Here is a 24,954-nt window from a genome sequence, read left to right as displayed (position 1 = left end):
CCCAAAACACTCAGTTTCTAAGCATTATTTAAACATGCATAATAAAGATCCCTCCAACACCATTTTTTTGGGGATTGATAAATATCGACCACACTGGAGGGGTAGCTCTCTTGTTAGGGATATCTCCAGACTAGAAATGGTATGGATTCACAAAATCAAATGTTACACTCCATATGGACTCAATGTGGATATTGATACAAACGCCTTTATTGACAACTCCTGAATATATTTCTATTTGGAATATGTGGGAGGAGCTTAGGCCTATATCCATTGGGTCCTGTATAATATAAATGAAAAGTTATGGATTTTATTTCCTCTTTTGGAGATTCTTTATGTCAGGTCGATGTACGAATTGATAATACTGGTTTAGCATAACTGACTGAATCCATAGAGGAGATGGTTTTTAATAGATGCATATATTTGTTCAAACCTGACTTGTTGTGGACCACAGGAAATCATCTTTAGTCTTGTCATAGTATAGAGATGGGTCCCCTCAAATTATAGATATCCATTGGAATAATTTTTCCTTGTGAGAGGGTGAATATTAGTAATCCCCATTTGGTATGAACTATTCGATCTGGTTTATCCTTGTGTAAATCTTGTAATGTGACCAGGATAAAAATAAAAAAAAAAAAAATTTTTTATAAGCTAATTTTTAGAATAAAAAAATTTTTTAAGATTTTATAGATTATATCTCAATATACAAACATGAGATATTCCTAGCCTGCCTTTTCTGTTCCCCTTATTTATTATATTCATTTATATTAATTAATAATATCATTTATATTTATATTTTTTTTCTATTTTTATTTATTTTTATTATATACAATTTTTACTTCACCTTATTTTATTTTTATTTTTACAATAATATATTAATTAAATTATAATGGCTTCCTTGGTATCCTTTAAGTGCAAACAATATATTCTGGTTAATGCCAAGTGGATGTCAAATGATTTTTGTGTGAATTATTTTAGGCGTCTCTATATATTTACGTCTTTTTATCCATTATTGAGGTTGAGTTGTTGTTAGACACGCTCTTCCACTGTCTAAAATGGCGGAATTAGATTCGTTCCATGTGATCAGATGGAACGCTAGATGGTTTCCTGTTCCGGATCCAGATCGAGGCTTGGTTTCCATTGTTGTTATTTATACGCGACACGTCAGTGCGTTGCCCGTGCCCCAGACGACGTCATTGTGTGACGAAACGCGCGTCGGGAGGAGCTGACGTGCTGACGTCTCGCGTGTTCAGGTGGTGGACGGGCGATCGCTTTAGCCGGCCGGCTCATGTTATTTTATGTTTTCAACTTCTTCATACCATGTAAGTGTGTTCTCTACTTTTAATTAATAAATTAGTTTACGGGATTACGCTATGTCGATTCCTTTTTTCTCTTGGGGACTCCTTGAGTAACTTGTGTTCCGGGGCTCTGGAAGTGTCTAAGAAAAGATTTGCGGGGACGACTCCTCTATATGGTGTGGTGGAATCATCGCCTCCATTCATTCCTTCTTTTTTAAAGGCCCCGACCGGGTTAAGGTCACAAGCTTATCTTAGCTTGCCTTCTGGTAAGCATATATATTTATTGGTGTTATCACAGTGGTGCGGTGGAGGATTCATTTGTTTACGCAGCGAACATCACCTGGGAGATACTATCACTGGATCATACAATTGTTCATCTATATCTTAATGGACTTAATGATGCTCCTTTTAGAGTTGGTTCTCATGTGTATTTAACTTATTTTGTCTATCAGCCGTTGTGTATTTACATATATCTAATCATATATGTCACTTTATTTATCAATTTGGGTGTACGTTTTTTAGGGAATTAGCGCTGCTACTTATTGCTAGTTGGTTTGTTAGGTGTGTATCTCACTTGTAGCGGCAGCTGTTTGGACCAATTTTTATTAACAGTATTTTTTCAATATTTATCATTGTTCACTTTATAACTCATCACAGCGCGGTATTTACTGTTTATTTACATTGTACCCCTACCCATTCACCAAAAAAGTGTCAAAAAAGTAAAAACTACAGGAGACAGTTTTTGACAGTTTTTGTGTCCCGCAATGTCCTTCCATCTTCAATCATGGCAGATCAGAAAAATAGAAGCAAAACGTGCTCCACCTCGAAGGAAGGCATCCCGCCGACTGCCGTCTTTTCGTGGTGACAGCTGTTATATAGCCAAGGGATGTCAGAGGGGGCAGGGTTACCTATTTATGTCTCTGGACACCGTGATTAACGATGGATTTACATCATGGGACACTTTTTTCTTTTTTTTAAAATAAAGGAATTGTCAAAAACTGTCTCCTGTCATTTTTACTTTTTTGACACTTTTTTGGTGAATGGGTAGGCTTACAATATACCCTATACCCGTTCACATAGTGGGGGGCCGGGATCTGGGGCCCCCTTGTTAAAGGGGGCTTCCAGATTCCGATAAACCCCCACCCACAGACCCCCGCAACCAATGGCCAGGGTTGTGGGGATGAGGCCCTTGTCCCCATCAACATGGGGAAAAGGTGCCTTGGGGAGGACCTGGTACGGTTCAGGAGGGGGAGGGGCGCTCTCTCGCCCCCCCTTTCCTGCAGCCTGCCAGGTTGCATTCTCAGATAAGGGTCTGGTATGGATTTTGGGGGGACACCCACACCATTTTTTTTTTACATTTTGGCACGGGGTTCCCCTTAAAATCCATACCAGACCTGAAGGGCCTGGTATGGACTGGGGAGAGAACCCATGCCATTTTTTTCAATGATTTTTTTTGTATATTGCTGGGATCTGACAATACATTACAGCTGCAAGCAATTTTAAATGACATTTTTTCCTTTAGAAATGTAATTTTTCTGCAGTACTGTTATAAACATGGGAAAGATGCGCTACTTTACAGACAGACTAAGGGTACCCTACAGGCACGATATTTAAAGGACTATTCCATTTTTATTGTTTCACTTTAAGCAGTAATAAAATCACTGCTCCTGAGAAAAACGGCCGGTTTAAAAACTTTTTTTTGCATTGATACATGTCCCCTGGGGCAGGACCTGGGTCCCCAAACCCTTTTTAGGACAATAACTTGCATATAACCCTTTAAAATTAACACTTTTGATTTTTCACATTTGTGTCCCATAGACTTTAATGGTATTTACATGTTCGCACACATTTTTTTGTCTGCTCGCATGTTCTGGTGCGAACCAAAATGAGGGGTGTTCGGCTCATCCCTATCCCCCCCAGACTGTCAATGCTGCTGTCTGCTGTGCCTCCATGCTCATTCATCCAGACTGGGCCCTCTGATACAGGAAGTGTGTTATTTAACCAGATCGCCAGATGAAAACAGAGGGAAACCTCTGCCTAAAAAAAAAACAAATGCAGCCACCACATCTAAGGATAAGCTGCAATATATTACATTTTTGATTTTGAATTTAATGCTGTTTTAAGTACTTGAGATTGAATGTAGATGTGGCATATGAATATTACAACCTACATCTGAATACACCTATATTTGTGTAACACACTGAGCAATAGTATCAATACTTGGATATTAAATAATCAGGTGATGATGACCAAGGTCGGTAGTGTTTGATGTAGTCAGCTTACTTGAATATTTACTTGGCCCTAAGATGCTCTCAGATACAGCAGGGATTGTGGGTGTGATAGTCTCATAGCTCCTGCTAAAAACATATTCTACTTACCCCACTATATGCGTTAAGTACAACTGAGTATATGACTCCAAAGATGGAAAGTCCGATGAGCCCAACAAGAACTTTTGAAACCTCTCTGTGCAATTTAAAAATCACAGGCTTGGGATACATAATTGATCTCACAAGATCTCCCTTTGCTGTGTTGAATCCTAGGAGTCAACATATATTGAAACTTCAGATGAAAGTCATACAAATGTGAATCTATCATTTAATTTAAACATTGTAAATTAAGAGATGATAACTAAAGATGAATATCAGTCAAATTTACATTTTTTTTTTTTAATTACCGCATCCATAGCACTATTTGGGTAATGACGTCACCCCTTATTCATGCCCTTTTCTTATATTGCTGATGACAGCTCCAAGAGCTGTGATTCATAGAGTGGCACCATCATGTTTGGTCATCGAGATTTTTTCTTTTGAAGGACATCAGGAATTGTAATGGACAAGGGTCTATATCATGATTTTGTTTCTTAATAAAGCATGTCAAAAATTGTGTTTTTAATGACACTTTACTTTTTTTTAATGAGTAGGGGTATGTATCCCTTTCTCATTCACATAAGGGAGACTATTATCTGGATGTACCCTTATTGTTAAAGGAGGCTTTCGGTTCCCAATAAGCCTCCTGCCCTTGTCCTCATCAACATGGGGACACAATGCTTTGCCAGGGGTCCCCACCTGGAACGGCACCCACCCATGTTGACTGCATGTGGCCTGGTATGGTTTAAGAAGGGAGGGGGGCACACCCCCCATCCTCCCCCTTGTCTGGCCTGCCAGGCTGCATGCTTGACTAAAGGATCTGGTTCAAATTATTCCCAGACCTGAAGGGCTTAAAATTTGGGTAGGACCTCAGGCTGTTTTTTTTTCTTTTGTTTTTTTGGTGGGGTCTCCTGTAAAATTAATACCAGGCCCGAAGAGTATGGTATGAATTATGAGGGGAATCCCCACATAATTTTTTTTCCTGGGGGAGTTTACAATTAACATCTATAGCAGACCTTCATCTAAGTTAAGGGTCTGGTAAAGATGAAGAAAATCCCCAGCCATGTAAACAATAGACCTGTGAATAGCTTGAAAAAAAATGGCATGGGGCCTTCACTCATAATTCATACTAGTCCCTTAAGGCCTAGTATGAATTTTAGGGGAACCCCACCCCAAAAAAAGCACGAGGACCCCAAAATGTTATACCAGATCCTTTAGTTCTGGAATGGATTAAAGCACGAGGTTCCAAAAATCATTTATCCAAGGTAAAGACATTTATCCAAGCATGCAGCCTGGCAGGCCAGGAAGGGGGGGGGGGGGGTAAGTGTACACCTCTCTGCTGAACCATGCGAGGCCAAATGCCCTCAACATCGGTGGCTACTTTGCTAGTGGGGTGTCCCCTGGCAAAACACTTTGCCTTCATGTTGATGAGAATAAGAGGCCTCTTCTCCACAACATTTGTGGTTGTAGGGGTCTGCAGGCAGGGAGCTTAGCAGAATCTGGAAGACCCCATTTAATAAGGTGGCCCTCAGTTATGCCGCCCCCCCCCCACCTTCTCATTCTGAAAACATGTAACCTAGAAATAGCCACATTTCATAAATATAGCAACTAACCACTGCCATGTCCCATTTTTTTATAATTAATATAGCAAGAAGCAAAAAGGCAAGAGGCAAAAAGGTACACAGACCCAAAAGGTTCCCCCAAAATACATAGCAGACCTCTAAGGGTATTTTATATATTGTGGCAGAACTGTGAAGTGTTCTGTGTGATTTTTGTCTTTTAAATAGAAGTGCAATTTTATTTGCCGGAAATTTAAATTGTCTTTTTTTGTAAATGTAATTTGTGCTGTAGAATATCCTACAGCAAGAATGAAGGGTCTGGTATAGCTTGCCTGGGGCCTTCTTCTTGCACGGGGACATCCCTATGGCTTCCTCGTAGCATCAGGGGGGCGGGGCCACCCAGGGACATCACGGTGTGGCCCCGCCCTCAGTTATAAAAGAGCTGTCACCTGCGAGGACGTGTCATACAGCGGGTGCCTCCCATGGAGGCAGGTCGGTGTGGCTTTTTTCTTTTTTGGTCCATTGGCAGAGCAAGAGAAGAAGAAGAAGACTTTGTGGGGGTCCCACAGGGGGAGGCCGGGATCTGGGGGTCCCCTTGTTAAAGGGGGCTTCCAGATTCCGATGAGCCCCCTGCCCACAGACCCCCACAACCACCGGGCAAGGGTTGTGGGGATGAGGCCCTTGTCCCCATCTACATGGGGACAAGGTTCTTTGGGGGGCTACCCCAAAACACCCTCCCCATGCTGAGGGCATGTGGCCTGGTATGGTTCAGGAGGGGGGCGCTCTCTCGTCCCCCCCTTTTCCTGCGGCCTGCCAGGTTGTGTGCTCGGATAAGGGTCTGGTATGGATTTTTGGGGGGACCCCCACGCCATTCTTTTTCAAATTTTGGTTCGGGATTCCCCTTAATATTCATACGAGACCCAAAGGGCCTGGTAATGGACCGTGGGGGAATCCCATGCCGTTTTATTCAGTGACTTTTATCTGTATTGCCGAGACCCGACAATTCATTATAGCCGCAAGTAGTTTTAAATTACTTTTTTCCTTTAGAAATGTTATTTGTGTGGGGGGCGTGGCCTGACCTAGCAGGAAGATGGAAGCTTAATCCCTGAGCTCCTGCCACCACAGGGAAAAGCTGACTGGAATCTGAGGTAAAATTGCCCCTAAACACCTCCAAATCATGGGGACTGCATAGCGGAACTCTTCTGCCTCCCGCTCCCGTTTCCCCTGCGAACAAATAGGGGACGGAGGTCATAATATTCCTGAAATGCTTCGTACCGGCAGAGGGAACATGGCACCTTCCCGCCACAGACACTCACACTCTCAGGCTTCTGAGGCGGCCCTGACAGGACCGCCACATGCGGGATCGCCAAACCCTCACAGGGATAGAACTGGCATTGAACTCTCACAGGGATAGAACTGGCATTGAACTCTCACCACAGCCACACTTAAACATGCAGGACCTGCAGACCATAGCAGCGGATATCAAAGACACTTTATCTGCCACCATTTCGGAGCTCAGGCTTGATATCTGTGCGCTCAGTGACAGAGCTCTCACAATTGAAAGCGTGACTGAACGCCAAGCTGCAAATCGCATTGACTCCCACACATTATTAATGAGAGATATGCAATGCCATCTGGAAGACCTTGACAACAGAGGTCGGCGCCATAATCTCAGAGTCAGAGGACTGAGAGAGGGCATTAAGGGAGAACAAATACCCCCCACCGTGACTAGAATCTTCAGTGGTCTGCTTAATAGACCACCTCATATGCCCATTGACATGGAAAGGATCCACCGGGCCTTACGTCCCAAGGGAATGGAGACGGATCCCCCGAGGGACATCATTTGCTGCATAATTGACTTCAAACTTAAGGAATAAATTATCAGACAAGCAAGAAGCAGACCTCAAATTCTACATGATGGGAGAGCACCTCAAATCTATCAGGATCTCTCAGGAATCACCTTACAGCACCGACGTGATCTGAAGCCTCTGCTGGATGCCCTTCACATGAAAGGTATTCAATAAAAAAGGAAATTCACGTTTTGACTTTCTGCCTCCACCCAGGGCCGCATGGCTCTCCTGAGAGTACCAGAGGATCTCCCACACTTCTGCGGAACCCTGGGCATAGCCCTGATAGATGTCCCTAACTGGTATGCGGAGTTTCGTCGCACAGTGACAAGCAAAGAATCACCTCAAGAAAAACCTATGGAGGCGCAAGATATCAGGTACCGTAGGAGAAGGTCCCCATCAGCCCCCAGGCACCTTACCAGTACCCGCACTCACTTTCAGGGGGGCAGCCCCACAAACTCGCCAAGGCTCAGGAGAGCTCGCCGAGACCATTAGCTGGCCTCAGATACACGCTACCATGCAATCTCAGTTTGCCCTGTTTGGCTTTAATCAGTTCTTTCACACTGTTAACCTTTAATTCAATGTTTATGTGACTGACTTTCTTCAAGAGCTATTCGGCACAATAGATGTTTTGCATCTTGTACTGGGTTCAGATTTTGTCCCTGTCAGACATTGCAAGTTTAGTTAGAAAGCAGCAGCACTTGCCTATGGAATGAACACCGCCCATATGTCTAGTGGAGTGTTTTAAAACTACATGACCCACAACACCCTGCGGCTTGTAACCGCCCCTGACCTGGCAGCAGTTCTGTACAGTGTCACTTCCGTCCACAATCTCTCTGACACTAAGGAAAAGCCTCAAGAACGTCCGACAAACACTGCGACTGTTACCTGGACAACGCCTCACACAGATCATCGCACTCAAGGCTGACTACCAAAGCCACATCTCACACAGTCTCCTCTTCCACTCCATCGCTGAATGCAATGACTCGTGCACTGACTGAGGAGCTTACACAGACTACCCCCCTCCATCCACATGCCTCGTACAGACACTCGCTGCTGGTAACTGATGTGACACCTACCTGAATGCTTATGCAGAGTGCACTACCGCCATCTACTGGCCTGTAACTGTAACTTTAACTTTACCCAATCACACTTGCAGGCATGGTAGATGCACGGCGAGGTATGAGGTATATTCCACACTCTCTCTATGGTAAATCTTCTAGTCTACAAGTTTAGTACTACTCAGACTTTCTAGTTGGAGATCTGTCACTAATTGCATGGTCAGCTTGCTGACCGACTTACTTGTTTTTTTACATGTTACTCCGGTTACAATGTTCTATCCCTCTTTTGAGATTTTTGTGATTTTTTAGGCCCTTTAAATGTCCTCTGTTTAATTACCTCACACATTCTGAGGCTGACACTTGACCCATGAGAGGGCACCCACCTTTACAAATCCCGGATTTAGCCGTGATAGTATTTAATGGCGTTTTGGGTGCCTTCTGGTATGGGGGCTGGGTGGTGGTTTCAGAACTCCCAATATTTCTATATGATGGTTCTTGTATGCTATTTCTGTAATGATGCATTTACGCACCCAAATCCCACTACCCAGCACTCAAGTTTCTTTGAGAGTATCCCCTTGCCCTATTATTATATATCCCCAGAAAATACGTTCTCCAAAACCTCCTTCCTTTATCACCTGAAGACCCTGTGGCGGCGGATTATACCATTCTTTCCTTTACCTATAGTCCTCCTTCACTGCTTGGTGATTGCCAACCCCCACACAGTTGTGAGTCACGGTGCTGTTACACCCCTTAGGGGTACAGTTTATAGGTAGGGGAGCAAGTCACCCCCAAACCTCATCAGTTTAACCCCAGTTACCTTAACATTACACTTAAGCCTGCCATACACTGAATAGAACCACATCCTGATCGCCTAGGTCATCCCTCTCCCTTCACTCGTACTTATGGTGGATGACACAGACCCCCGGGCCTCACCGCCTGACCTACATAAGCACCTACAGACACTCAAACTCTTCTCAATCAATATACAAGGCCTTAACATTCCAGAGAAAAGGTCTAAAGTGTTCTATTTCCTACAACGATCGAAAATACATGTAGCACTTATACAGGAAAAGCACTTCAGGATGGATAGCATCCCTAAACTGTATAATCACCAATTCCCACTTGTGTACCACGCTTCCAACACCGAGGCTAAATCCAAAGGAGTCTCAATCTTAATTTCTAAACAATGCCCCCTGCAGGTGACGGAAGTCCAAAGAGACTCCTAAGGGAGATTCCTATTCATTAAAGGCACTCTGCACCACAGATCTGTCACAATAGCTAACATTTATGCACATAACTCGCAACAAGTGGCCTTTTTTAGAGACACCTTCCAACAACTTCTTAGCTTCCAATCGGGTACTCTGATAGTAGGAGGCGACTTCAATGTCGCTCTGAATCCCTCCCTTGACACATCCAACGGTGCTTCCTCCCTAACCTACAGAGCCTTACGAGCTATTAGATTGCAACTCAGCAACCTGTTACTTCATGATACCTGGTGCACATTACACCATTACACCATATTCATAAGGGCTCCATTAAAGTATCCACCCAGGAAAACAGATACAAAATATTCACCAACTGGTATAGGACACCTGACAAGATCCACAAAATGCACCCCTCGGCCCCCCCGACATGCTGGCGTTGCAATGCGGCGCTTGGCACCCTCATTCATATCTGGTGGGAGTGTCCTCTTATCCTACCGTACTGGACGGAAATTCACTGCCTTATCACCCAAATTACCTCTTACACCCCAGACTTCACTCCAGCCCAATACATGCTCCATCACACTTCCATGCCCCTTTCCGCCTACAAAAAATCCCTTACCCTACACCTTATCAATGCAGCCAACCTCTGTGTCCCGGTTCACTGGAGGAGTTCCACACCACCCACAGTACCTGAATGGTTTAAAAAGAGTCGATAGAATGGCCGAGATGGAAAAACTAATTTACCAAGCAAAAGACAATCTGCCAAAATTTAATACAACATGGGCATGCTGGTTGCACTTTAGAGTTTCCTCGACGCGTGACCCAACCTCTCAGCCATGATCGATACTGATCTGTCGCAGAAACGTCATAGTGTCTGGCTTATCGTGCCCTCCTTCTGTCCATACCCTTCCTCTTACCCAATTAATCCTCACCGATCATACTTGGGCGATCTCCACACCCTCTCAACCTGATACCAACATAACTCCTTCACTGTTCTGGCAGGAGCACATACCCTAACTGTTTCTGGTCTCCTTACTCCCCCCTCACTCCTAGATAGCATATTATTATTACGGAGCTTCGACTCAATCATATGGGTACCGAATAGGTTTACAACCACACACATTACTACACATGGCCCCCACCCATTCACAGTTAGAACCCTTTAGAGGTGAATGGGTTTAAGGGTGGCTTTGATAGGTACATAACGTTACCCCGATTGGACCCCTCCCCCCACACCAACCCCTTCTCCCTCACACGGAGATGCTTAATGATCCTTAGTTTATACACTTGTTAATTATGGTATTCCCGCTTTACCATAGGCATATTTTACTGGGTCGGAACTTCACCTACTTCACTAATACAGAAATGACCTAGTAAGAGGCTCAGTTGGCCGTATTTTGAACTTGATCTTTCATTTCTGCTTTATTTATCGATTGTATGAATTTTGTATGTATTGTATGATATTTATCCAAATATCACCCAAATCGACCTCTCTGCTCTTCTCAAGACCTCCTGCCTTCAAGCTCTCTCATCTCCTCCTCCCATGCTCGTCTCCAGGATTTCTCCAGAGCCTCTCCCATCCTCTCGCTACCTCCATCTATCCGGCTATCCCCTACTCTTGCTACCTTCAGGCGATCCCTGAAAACTCATCTTTTCAGGAAAGCCTATCACATCTCCAACTAATCTCCTACCACTTCCACCAGCTCATTCCCCACAGTTACAACCTTTTGTACCACCTGCCCCACCCTATTAGATTGTAAGCTCTTCTGAGCAGGGCCCTCTTAATCCTCTTGTATTTTATTGTATTATAACTGTATTGTCTCCCTTTTATATTGTAAAGCTCTGCGTAAACTGTTGGCGCTATATAAATCCTGTATAATAATAATAATAATTAACAGCTTCTGTTTCAATGTATACCCGATAACTGTGATTTTATGTATATCTGAAAAATGTTAATAAACATATATTGAAAAAAAAAAAAAAGAAATGTCATTTTGTGCAGTGACTGTTCTAAACATGGGAAACATGCACTACTTTACAGGCATACTATAGACACCCCCAGGTATGACATTTAAAGGAATATTTCACTTTTATTGTTTCACTTTAAGCATTATTAAAATCACTGCTCCCAAAAATACGGCCGTTTTTTAAAACTTTTTTTTGCATTGATACATGTCCCCTGGGGCAGGACCCAGGTCCCCAAACACTTTTTATGACCATGCATATAAGCCTTTAAAATTAGGACTTTTGATTATTCATGTGCGTGTCCCATAGACTTTAATGGTGTTTGCGTGTTCGTATGAATTTTTTGCCTGTTCGCATGTTGTGCTGCGACCCAAACCGGGGGGTGTTCGGCTCATCCCTAGTCATAACATATTGTAAAATATTTTTGTAGTAGTAAAATAGTTTTTATATTTTTTAGAGTTCAAGAGTGCAGTTTTACCCCTATTTTTTCAGTCTGTGTTCAGAGTATTATAAAAAAAAAAAGACATCTAAACGTTTGACAATTCCTTTAATACAAAAATTTAAATCCCCCCAAAATATCTCTCATTGTTAATCCATATAACGAAGCTCACTACCACCAACTTATGCAAAAAAAATAACCTGATGACCCACCACACACAGCTGATCTTTGATGGAAACACTAACCGTAACAGTTCCTCGGGCTGTCATTAGCTATATAAAGGAAGGGGCAAGGATAGTGACGACATCATTGCCCATATACCGCCATGGCCATATTTAGGCAATGATGTAGATACTAGGACCTGATTCACCTGCTGGTAGCACTGTGGGTCTCTGGGATGAAAGTTGTAGTTCCAGTAAGCACCAGTAGGTGTCTCCCAGCAACCAACAGGTTCCTGCAATCGGTTCCACCTGACCCTAGTTGCTGGGAGCGTACTTAAGTCCCACCTCTGCTCTTGCAGAGTCAATGTTTCAGTTGCCATCCTTGCTGTCAGATCCTTTTCTCTGTTTATCCTGCTCCTGAGCTAGCCTTGCATCCTGTATCCTGCTGCTTACTCCTGCTCCTTGTTCCAGTACCCTGCTTTGATTCCCCCTTTCCTTGCATCCCTGTGGTATTCCTTGTTACCCGTGTCTCTCATTTTGTATATAGTTAGGTCTCTGTTAGATTATTTAGGTATTTTGTCACTGAGGTTTGTTCATGTTTAATGTTTGCTGGTGTGTGATTGTCTTTTGTTTCACTATAAATAAATCTCACTTTAAAGATATATACATATAGTCTGGTCCCAATTTCTTTGTGTAGCTACATATATCTGGCCTTCTCCTATGCAGACTCCTGACAGTAAGATTCCATTCACTGCCCATTTTCTTACATGACTGGGGATTCCTGGCCATGTCAATAAATGGGCTTGGTGACATCAGTTAAGTATCCACTGCCTCCTTAGTAACCATTGCCAGCTGAAAGCTGTCAAGTTCATCTAATCTCAAAAAGATCACTGTCGAAGACAGACAATGGTGGCCAGTTATACAAAATGCCTATATACAGATATGTCTGCTAAATGGGGCAATACCAGCCTTTTACACAGTACACCATTAGATATAATGATATTTTTGTTTAATAAATACATTTTAAAAGGGCAAATTTTTCTGTGTATTTATTTATTTATATCACCTATATTTGAACAGGCAAACATTAGATCTTTATTCGAACAGTGCTTACACAGTGCTTAAACATTTGAGTAGAGATCTAAGGTTTGCCTGTTCAAATATTTAAAAAAAGGTAACAATTTCCATGGGGCGCTAAATTTTTCACATGACTGGTATCCAATGATAAAGTCAAATCAGGAATGGAAGTTAAATACTGATGCTGTGAAAAAGGTTGAATTCTTGATTTGTAGAGTGGGGATAAATGAACCATTCAGAAAAGACAAAACATACAGCATATGAGTACCTTTTTCTGGCAATAATTTCTAGTAATCATAATAAACTAATACGTAAATACTGTCAATCTAATTTAGCAAAAGTATACAGTTATTTTTTTTTTCTTTTCTTTTCTTTTTGTTTTGCTAGAATATCATCACCTGTTTTTAGGACAACAGCTTTTACCAACCCATCTGTAGGTGGCTTTGTCTTAACAACCTCAGTTCCGCAATACAATATATGTGCACGACAATTTTCACCAGTGTATGTTTTCCATGGAATTTCGTTGTCCACATTTGGTAGTGAAACCTTTGTTATAGGAACACTTTCTCCTTTAAAACACAGAATTGGAAAATACTAATTAGGATTAAGATATATCTAAAGAAAGACTTGTACAAAAGGCAGGACAAGAAATAGTTCACATTTGTAACTATAACAGTACCTTCTGCCACATGTTATAGTTGTCCCAGGATTGTTTCAAATTCTGAAAACAGTGGCTGAGCTTTCCACAGAAAGTAGGAGAAGCTAGGGTATCATCAAATATATTAGGGCATTGCCGAAGAAGATCCATAGGGGAAAAGGTTTATTTGAAGTTATGCAAAAGAGCCTTTCGAGGTGAAATACTTACTTTAGCTATATGTTATTATATCTGAAAAGATACATGAAATATGTTTATTGAGTTTGAGTGTGTCCTGAATGGCTCTGATTATCTTGCTGTGTGTCTCCAAGATAATCTGGGGCTTTGAGTATCCTGCACTGTAAGGCTCCTGGCAGGCCAAGGGTTCTGATTATCTTATGCTGTTTAGTCCCTGTCTCCCATAGTAATTTGAGTATCTTGTGCTAGATCTGGCACTTCACAGAAGCACTAATGCTACCACCACAACAAATACACACACATTGCACATACGCACTACTGGTACAAATACAACTTAGCATCTTGCCCAAAAGTACTACTATTAGCAGCACAACTCTGCATGCTGCACAGAACCACTACTGCTACATGTACAGCCCAATATTAGGCAGAGCAAAATTGCTGGTACCTGGACAGTCCAGCATAGGAGCTACTGGTAGCAAAACAGGAGCCTCTAGCACATTTGGGGTATAAAAAGTTGATAGTGAGTACTTCCTTCAGTGGGGCAGATGTGTGGCAAGTCAAAGGTTGAATCAGAGCCTCAGCCCTTTTTGAAACTGAACAGGCCACACAGTGTTGGTAGACTTGTTCAACCAACTGGAACAGACCCATACACATGGCTTGTCTCTTGTATCAGGTGAACATTTTTTGGACATCCACTTCCACATGGATTCTCTCTGCCACTGAGGGGGCCCCTGACATTATGACCTGCTAGGTCACTGATGAGGCAGACCTCAAACTTTCCTGTCAGGTATTTTTCAAAGCATTTTGTGACTATCCACATGCCTACAGCTCCAGCTTGAAGAAGCTGTAGTTTTAAGTTTCCTCTCAATCACATGTAGGGTTCAACTGGCATGGATAAAGATGACCCACTCCTGACTGCCTTGCACTTGTAAGAGTATGGCCCATAGGCCCTAAGTACTGGTGTTGGTTCTTAGCTGGAACAGAAGACAGAAGTTTTCAAAGGCAAGCATGGGAGCCAACATCAACTGCTGCTTCTGGAAGCCAAAGGCTTTTGGTTGTTTAGATCCTTATTCCACATTCATTCACACTGCACCTGCATCTCCCTTGTCCCCATCATGAGTGCAGGGCAGGATCTGTGAGAGCCATTGAGAGGAAAGCTGTCCTTGTAGACACAGAAGGCTTTTGGGTTTATAAGTGACAGTGGTGAGCAGAGACTGGAGGGCGGGCGTCACATTCCAGATGAAAAGAAGCCCTGGGTGCGAAGGCCACATGAAAAGGCCTAGTGGGCCGGTTTCAGCCTGTGGGCCTTGTGTTTGACGCATGTGGTCTAGAGAGATCAGGATATTTGATCACATCCCTGACCTGGTGGTTGTGGGGACCTGTAGGCAGGGGGCTTATCAGAATCTGGTAGCCCCTTTAAAAAAAAAGAGATGAGAGTAGATGTGTTGGTGTCTTTCTCTTTTAGTGGATTGGCAGATATTGTTCATCATGATTTATGAGAATCTTCACCACATGATGATGGAATTAATGATGAATTTAGATTTTGGGACGTTTACTTTATTTACTTTACTTTATTTTTAATGAGTAGCGCTACTATGTACTCCTCACTCATTAACATGGGGGTGGTATATGGCAAAATAAGATAATAATAATTCCTTTACTATCTCATTGAAGAATTTGGAAAAGGTACAAGATCAAGCGAAAACACTGATATGAAATGGGTAAAACAGGCTTTTTTCATTTATTTTTTTAGCAGCATTATTTTGAAGAAGAAGATAAAGTAGGAAGATAAAGTAGGGCATATAATAGCAATTACAACAGGGCTCAGCAGCCATCTAACTACATAGAGACAATAGAAAATTAAATGAGCATAGTAGTCTCTTCTACTTTTGATATAACCGATACAATTAACCAATATTTTAGCAAGTTGCTGTATATGCCTATAAAAGCAGGGTCTTAACTACAGGGCAATTGGGGCCTGGTCCCATGCTCCAGAGGGCCCTTGCCGGTCCCCTGTATTCTTCAACGGGAGAGGCAGCGGGGACAGCATAGAGAAGAACCAATAAGCTCAATTTTTCTCCTGCAGCCGTTGAAAGCCTGCTTCTTCTCCTCTCTCTCCCGCAGGCATTCAGCGGCTGCAGGAGGAAAATTGAGGAGATCAATTTCTCTACATGTTGCCCCCGCAGCCCCTCCTATCCAGCTTCCTTTTATTTCTGCTGCACTCCAGGCCCCTCCTGGCCCCCCTTGCCTCCCTGCAGCGCTGCCGGCTTCCACCCTCCTCTTTCCCGCCAGCTGCTGCAGGTGATGTGCAAGGATGGAGAAAGGGGAAGGGGCCGGAAAATATGTAATTCTCCAGGCCCCTTCCTTTTCTGAGTGGACAGAGTCAGTTATCAGTACTGGGAAGCCACCTGGCTCGGAGAGAAGGGTACCAGGCTGGGAGGGAAGGGGGGTGCTTCATGGTTTCTTGCACCGGGGCCCTGAAGGTTCAATCTACACCTCTGCATAAAAGCAAATATTCAGGTGAGCAACTAGGTCATTATTTAGAACAGATAACTTTACCAGTTTTAGAGTTGGAGAATACAGATTACTTAGATTCTCCTTTTACATTGTAGCTAGAAGGAGAGTTTCCTAATAATAAGACCATTGGGCAGATGGTCTCCCAGAAGAGTTATATAAGACTTATGAAGAAATTCTTTCCATCACTATTAGACACTATCAATGCATCTTTTGAGCTCAATTTATTACCAGCCTCTATGTATGAGGTGATGTTGGAGGCTATATTGAAGCCAGGTAAAGATGTGATGCATCCAGACTCATACTACACAATATCCTTGCTGTCAAATATACCTATGCCTCTGGATAATACAGGAACCAAGGTCTTCAATAGCATCAAATAGTTTTATTTTGTGTGTAGTAATAGAAAATTTTTTTTTTGGCCCCAAATGTCATAAACTTAGATCTCCTATCAGGGCAATTGTAAAAGAATTAGAATAAATCTCCTTAATTTAAACTGCCATGTGGTATTTGACAAGTGTGCCATTCATCCCTTTTTATTATTTTCAATAGCTACTGATTCATTGGCAGCGATGATGAGACATTCCTTGGGCATCAATGGTTTTAAACTGGGTCATATAGAAGATATATGGTGTTGTATGAGGATGATGTTATTTAATTTTTAGGTGATATAAGCTACTCTTTAGAAAATGATGTGCCTTTAATTTCAGTTTTTGATCATTTTTCAGTATTATTAATACATTGGAGCAGGGCTGTACTGCTACTCATTGATGAACTGGAGTCCCTTTACCCAGCTGTGCTGCATCCAATAACATGGTTACCTCTTTTAAATAATTAGGGTTGCCAATTCCTAATATCCTAAGATGTACACTTCATGAAAAGTGGATCCACTTATTGTTAGGCAGAGGGAGATTAGGGAAGTAAACAAGTGGCTGAAGAGCTGGTGTAGTAAGGAGGGGTTTGGGTTCCTGGAGGACTGGGCCGACTTCTCAGTCGGTAACCGGTACTATAGAAGGGATGGACTGCACCTAAATGAGGAGGGTGCAGATCTGCTGAGAATGAAGATGGCCAAAAAGTTAGAGGGGTTTTTAAACTAGGCGATGGGGGGGAGGGTCCAGAGACAGTGATAGCCAGCGCGGAAGATATTCCAGAGGGTAGTATTGGGGGCATTAGTGGTAGGTTAACCAAAGCACAAAAACACAAGGTGAGTATAGTAGCAAGTCCTAGTTGCAATCTTGAAACACCCAATAAGAGGACAATATGCGACCGGTCTAAACTATGTGGCATGTTCACCAATGCCAGGAGCATGGCGGACAAGATGGGTGAACTAGAAATACTGTTGTACAAGGAGGATTTAGATTTTGTGGGAATTTCAGAGACCTGGTTCAACAGCTCTCATGATTGGCTGGCAAACATTCAAGGGTATACCCTATACCGCAAGGATAGAGGGGGTAAAAAAGGGGGAGGGGTATGCCTATATATCAAGAATAACGTACAAGTGAATGTAAGAGATGACATCACTGAGGGGGCTAGGGAGGAGGTGGAATCTTTATGGGTAGAGCTCCAAAGGGATGAAGCTAAGGGGAAAATAATACTGGGAGTATGCTATAGGCCCCCTAACCTGAGGGAGGAAGTGGAGACGGATCTCCTATCACAAATTGGATTAGCAGCAAGGATGGGAAGTGTTATCATAATGGGGGATTTTAATTATCCAGACATAGACTGGGCGGAGGGAACCGCGCATTCATTTAAGGCTTGCCAGTTCCTTAGTGTCTTGCAGGACAATTTTATGGGTCAGATGGTAGACGCACCAACTAGAAATAAAACATTACTAGATCTACTGATTACCAACAATACAGACCTGATAACAGATGTGGAAATACGGGGCAATTTAGGTAACAGCAATCACAGGTCAATTAGTTTCAGTATAAATCACACAAATAGGAAACATGAAGGGAACACAAAGACACTGAATTTCAAAAGAGCCAACTTCCCTAAACTACAAACCTTGCTAAAAGGCATAAATTGGGATAAAATATTAGGAACAAAGAATACGGAGGAGAGATGGGTTTGCTTTAAGAGCATATTAAATAAGGGCATTAGCCAATGTATCCCATTGGGTAATAAATTTAAAAGAGCGAACAAACATCCTGGATGGCTTAACTCCAATGTAAAAATGTAAAAGCAAAGGAGAAGGCCTTCAAAAAATACAAGGTTGAGGGATCATTCTCAGCATTCAGAATTTATAAAGAATGCAATAAGAAATGTAAGGGTGCAATTAGGATGGCTAAGATAGAACATGAAAGACACATAGCGGAGGAGAGCAAAAAAAATCCCAAGAAATTCTTTAAGTATGTAAACAGTAAAAAAGGGAGGACAGACCATATTGGCCCCATAAAGAATGAGGAAGGACATCTGGTTACAAAGGATGGGGAGATGGCAAAGGTATTGAATTTATTCTTCTCCTCAGTCTTCACGAGTGAATCGGGGGGCTTCAGTAACCAAAACTGTAGTGTTTATCCTCATGACACAACACAGGAAGCACCTACATGGTTAACAGAGGACGGAATTAAAATTAGACTTGAGAAACTTAACATTAATAAATCACCCGGACCGGATGGCTTGCATCCGAGGGTACTTAGGGAACTCAGTCAGGTGATTGCCAGACCGTTGTTCCTAATTTTTACAGACAGTCTATTGACTGGAATGGTACCAGCTGATTGGAGAAAAGCAAATGTAGCACCAATATTTAAAAAGGGCCCAAAAAACATCCCTGGGAATTACAGACCAGTTAGCCTAACATCAATAGTATGTAAACTCTTGGAGGGGATGATAAGGGACTATATACAAGATTTTAGTAATAAGAATGATATCATTAGCAGTAATCAGCATGGATTCATGAAGAATCGTTCTTGCCAAACCAATCTATTAACCTTCTATGAGGAGGTGAGTTGCCATCTAGATAAAGGAAGGCCCGTAGACGTGGTGTATCTGGATTTTGCGAAAGCATTTGACACAGTTCCCCATAAACGTTTACTGTACAAAATAAGGTGCGTTGGCATGGACCATAGGGTGAGTACATGGATTGAAAACTGGCTACAAGGGCGTGTTCAGAGGGTGGTGATAAATGGGGAGTACTCAGAATGGTCAGGGGTGGGTAGTGGGGTTCCCCAGGGTTCTGTGCTGGGACCAATCCTATTTAATTTGTTCATAAATGACCTGGAGGATGGGATAAACAGTTCAATCTCTGTATTTGCAGACGATACTAAGCTAAGCAGGGCAATAACTTCTCCGCAGGATGTGGAAATCTTGCAAAAAGACCTGAACAAATTAATGGGATGGGCGACTACATGGCAAATGAGGTTCAATGTAGAAAAATGTAAAATAATGCATTTGGGTGGCAAAAATATGAATGCAATCTATACACTGGGGGGAGAACCTCTGGGGGAATCTAGGATGGAAAAGGACCTGGGGGTCCTAGTGGATGATAGGCTCAGCAATGGCATGCAATGCCAAGCTGCTGCTAATAAAGCAAAAAGAATATTGGCATGCATTAAAAGGGGGATCAACTGCAGAGATAAAACGATAATTCTCCCGCTCTACAAGACTCTGGTCCGGCCGCACCTGGAGTATGCTGTCCAGTTCTGGGCACCAGTCCTCAGGAGGGATGTACTGGAAATGGAGCGAGTACAAAGAAGGGCAACAAAGCTAATAAAGGGTCTGGAGGATCTTAGTTATGAGGAAAGGTTGCGAGCACTGAACTTATTCTCTCTGGAGAAGAGACGCTTGAGAGGGGATATGATTTCAATTTACAAATACTGTACTGGTGACCCCACAATAGGGATAAAACTTTTTCGCAGAAGAGAGTTTAATAAGACTCGTGGCCACTCATTACAATTAGAAGAAAAGAGGTTTAACCTTAAACTACGTAGAGGGTTCTTTACTGTAAGAGCGGCAAGGATGTGGAATTCCCTTCCACAGGCGGTGGTCTCAACGGGGAGCATTGATAGCTTCAAGAAACTATTAGATAATCACCTGAATGACCGCAATATACAGGGATATGTAATGTAATACTGACACATAATCACACACATAGGTTGGACTTGATGGACTTGTGTCTTTTTTCAACCTCACCTACTATGTAACTATGTAACTATGTAACTATGCTAAAGTGTTACTTAACCCACAACTGTAAAATCAGTCTGTATATGCAGTAAAGCATACCTGTTATACTCATTGTGGAACCTATGGAGTTAATCTTCCGCATTGTGTAAAATGGCTGTCTTCTCTGATCCTTCCCTTCTTTTACTCTGCCCATTCCATTTCCTGATAGCACAGAGCCTTGGAGGCACTCTGTACATGCTCAGTTTGGTGTGTATGGCTAGAGAGTTGTTTTTTTTTCCGGAGGGTGCATGTGATCGACAAAGGGCCATTTAGCATTGTCCAGGCAGAGGGTAAGGGGTCATGCAGCCTCATAGGACAGTCAGAGGAGAATGAAAACTCATCCTACAGGCTTTAAACAGTGCTCAGCTGGACACCGAGAGACTGCTATACACATTGCTGATTAGAAAAGGTAGGAGTTTATATTTACTAAATAATTGCATTTCCATGTTCTGTGTACTGTTGGAGACCAGATATAGTGAATGCAGGGTCTTGGGTCTAGTAACACTTTAAATGTCGGGCACAGTGAAACTTTTGTGGATTGTAAAGAATATAATTTGAATATTTAATAGCATCCTTTGAGTTTTTTTATCGAAAAGAAACTCTAAAAACTTTAGATTATGCATAGAAACATTACAGCATCCAATTGATGAGGGTGGTATTGATATACCTAATCCATATATTTTAAAGCCACACAGATGCAACATGATGTGGGCTGGGGTAAAGGAATTCAACCCTCTGTATCAATTACTAGGAGCATGTATGGGAGAGGTAGATCTGTTAGAGGTGATAAAGAGGAGGGGTTTTTTATTCTCTGGGTAGTGCACAGATTTTATAATTGCTGAATAAAGATTAGATATTGGTTAGGGAATCATAAGCCGTAAATGGGTCTTATTTATTTTTTTATACCTATTTGGAGTAACTACATATTTGAAGCCTCGTTCACACAAGTCGAATGTCGGGCGGCATCAGCTGGTTTGAAAAAAACGGCCGACATTTGGCCTGCGTGTATGTGAGCCGGTCTGACAGAAGCCAGCTGATCGGCTTCTATTGGACGTGCATGCTGGAAGACCAGCGGCCCACTGGCTCCCGATCAGCACTCTCAGCCAATGGCAGAGAGCACTGACGGGAGTGTTTTGGCGGGGGGGGGGGGCAGAACACAACAGCTCAGCAGGAGAGATCGCTGTACTAATGTCGGATCATTAGTACAGCGGCTCTGACGTGTTCAAAACGCTGGGTTGAATGGAACAAACTCATAGTGTGTACCAGGCTTAAGCAAGTGGTAGTGTAAAAGGGAATTGCCCTTTTGAAACAATGGGTTATTTTAGGCTTTAAGCAATTGTATTGTAATGACTCCCTACAATCATTTCAACAGTTATGGGAGGCATTCTCGCTTGAGGTATTTTAGACATTAGTGCACTTGTGACAGAAACAATTGAGTACTGTCCGTGAAACTTTTTTTGTTGCACTAACATACAATTTTTCAGGACATGCTTTTGGGGTATGTCTCCTTCTTCAAGGTCCCAGCAGTACTAATTCACAAAAGTTTTAGCAGAATGTTAAAAAAAGACAATCTCTGAGGGAAAGGAAAAAAAAAAAAAAAACACACACACAAACAATTGTATGCGTCAATGGTAATACAACAAACATAGTTAGTGAGATAAGGGACAGCCATAGACTGTGCATGTGTGTGTGTGTGTGGGGGGGGTGAGAGTCACACAGGGGGTCATAAAACTATCATTCTTAGTCTGGCCATACACAGTTTGAATCTCGGCTTCTTCAGCAGGAACTGGCCGAGATTTGAACCATTAATGGGCATGCTGAATGTACCAAGTTGATCGATCGATCAACTTGGGTACAACCAGCTTGATGGATTCGCTTCTGATTCACTGTCTTCTTCCTGTGGGGACGGCTTCACCCGCCCACTCCCGCCCTCCCACCGGGAGAAGACAATGGCCCGGCAGGAGTGATTCCCTGTCAGCGCTGTCTGTGCTGATGGAGGAATCATGCAAATTTCTTTCCTGCAACACGTGGCTGCCGGAAAGAAATTTGCATTGTCTATGGCCAGCCAGAGTTCAAAAGTTTTCCTTTCCTGAATAGTTTTTAAATTCCCCTTAAGGACTAGGACATTGAGGTCTTCCACAGTGTGGTCTTGTTGTGAAAAGTAAACGTCCCACAGGTGTGCATAACTCATCTTCTTTATGTTTCTTGATGGTATGTCTGTGCAAATTCATCCTTGTTTGTAATTTCTGTCCTGTTGTGCCAATGTCCTTTGCTACATCTTTTGCATTGGATGAGGTACACAACATTACTGGAGGTACAGCTGTATGATCCAGTGATATTGAAGATCCCTTTTGTGTATGTGACACTTTTAGATGGACTGATCTGGTTGCACAGTTTTCAGCCTTTTTTATTGCAGGATTTGCTTGCGTTATTTGTGACTTCATAATCAGAATGAAGTTTCCTGCTGATTAGTTTATGTCTCAGGATGGATGGTTGTCTGAAAGCCAGTAATGGGGGTTGTGGGAATATTTCTTTCAGAGTTTAATCCTCTGTTAGTGCGTTAGTTAGTGTGTTAATCAGATTTTGGCGACCTGTCAGAATTTGTAGCGGAAGTGACATTCCGTCGCTGCCATCTTGATACACCCCGCACTCCTCCACAGTAAGGATACACTGAGAAGGGGCAAGCAGACATCTTGTTACACCCACCGGAGTTTTGCATTTCACACTTATTTTTAACAGTAAACAGAGCTTATATGGTGACATACAGGATTTAGAAACCCGTATGAATTATAAAATCAGAGGTGTTCTGTCAGATTAGCAAACCTGTGAGATCAGCAGGTTTGCCGCTGCTTTTAAAATTTAACATCTAAACAGTCCGTCGGATTTCTGAATACTGTATTTGACCTTATAAGCTCCATTTACTGTTAAAAATAAGTGTGAAATGCAAAACTCCGGTGGGTGTAACAAGATGTCCGCTTGCCCCCTTTTCAGTGTATCCTTATATGGAGGAGTGCGGGGTGTAGCAAGATGGCGGCGACGGAACATCACGTCCATTACAAATTCTGATGGGTTGCCTAATCTGACCAAACACTGGTTCACACCAGTGCGTGGTGCGAGATCGCATGTGATTCACACCGCACTGCAGATCACATGTGATATCCATGCAATGCGATTTCATCCATACAGATAGTATGGCTGAATTTGCATCGCATTCGGATCAAACTGGCACAGGACTCTTGTTTTGGTCTGCACCAGAATCGAATCGCCTAGGTGTGAACACCCAGGCGATCTGATTCATGTTCGAACTGTCAGTTTGCAGTGCGATATTTGAGCTGAAATAGGGGTGTCATTAACATTGTATTGACACAGTGGATTTGCAGGGTTCCCGCATCGCACAAGTGCGAACAGGTACTTATAATAGGTTGTAAATCTTTGTATATCTTTCTTATCCCTTCTAGTGCAGGACTGTATGTGGTTACTAGAGGTACACAATTATTTGATTATTTGATATTTTTTCTTTTTGTATTGAAGTAGATTTGCTCTTTGGGTTTTCAGAGCCGGTTCACACTGAGGCAGCACAACTTGCAGCGCGACTGCCCCAGGCGACCTGCACACGACAGCAGTGGCAACTTGCAAAATGACTTCTACATAGAAGTCAATGCAGGTCGCCTCAAGTCACCCCCAAAGTAGTACAGGAACCTTTTTCTAAGTCGGAGCAGCTTGAGTCGCTCCTATTAGAACGGTTCTAATGTACAGAACGGAACGCTACTTGTCAGGCGGCTAAGTCGCCTGACAAGTCGTCCCAGTGTGAACCAGCTCTCAAGGCCGTGTTTATGCTGATGTTGATGGTTATATCTATGTAACCCTTCTTATGGAAGGAGACCGCTAGTGTGCAAAACCTAAACAAAGTTCTTATCTGTATTTGCAATTAATTCACGCAAAAGGCTCTCAGTAGACGATGACACCAATGAGATATTGTAAGATTTTAATAGTAGAGGATGTAATGCTATCTGGTCATACAAAGGGTAATTTGTTCCTCTGTATACAGCATATTAATACATGGATATCTGATAAAAGGGAGAGATTTCCCCATCATCAGAATAAACTGATTAGCATTGCAAGCTAACACCAGCAGCACTGATTAAGAGAATTTTTTTTTTCTTCACAGGGTAAACGAGTGGGTGGTTGTTAGTAGCCCCTTACTATAGAGAGAGGGATTATCATTATCCCCTTATCCCATTTAGTTTTTTGAAGGGATTAGTGTGGTTGACAAGGGCACTTCACTTTCACTGGGGTTTTATTTTGTTTTTTCTTTATTATATTATATGGCCAAGAAGGCCTCATACACAATTTTTTAACCCCTTTTTTTATGGAAGAGTATAGTTGACAAGGGCACTTCACTTCACTGGGGGGGTTCTTTTTTGGGGTGAGGGGGTTAGGGGAAGATGAAGGGTACTTTCCAGTAAGAA

At 42.5% G+C, this 24,954-nt stretch overlaps 1 protein-coding gene across 3 annotated transcripts in view; it reads right to left on the bottom strand.

Annotated features, from left to right (window-relative positions):
* LOC141139850 (probable cation-transporting ATPase 13A5) overlaps nt 1-24,954 on the bottom strand; it is a 356,120-nt gene that overhangs the window by 235,882 nt on the left and 95,284 nt on the right. For all 3 annotated transcript variants that reach the window (XM_073626380.1, XM_073626382.1, XM_073626381.1), the window contains exons 10-11: nt 13,374-13,544; nt 3,674-3,831 (exon numbers count right to left, since the gene is read on the bottom strand). In XM_073626380.1, the coding sequence (XP_073482481.1) occupies nt 3,674-3,831; nt 13,374-13,544 (329 nt within the window). The remainder of the gene's footprint in view (nt 1-3,673; nt 3,832-13,373; nt 13,545-24,954) is intronic.

This window comes from Aquarana catesbeiana, linkage group LG04, assembly GCF_042186555.1.
Source record: "Aquarana catesbeiana isolate 2022-GZ linkage group LG04, ASM4218655v1, whole genome shotgun sequence".
Lineage (NCBI taxonomy): Eukaryota > Metazoa > Chordata > Amphibia > Anura > Ranidae > Aquarana > Aquarana catesbeiana.
The sequence above is the reverse complement of the archived record's forward strand: the minus strand, read 5'-3'. Positions and strand labels throughout refer to the sequence as shown.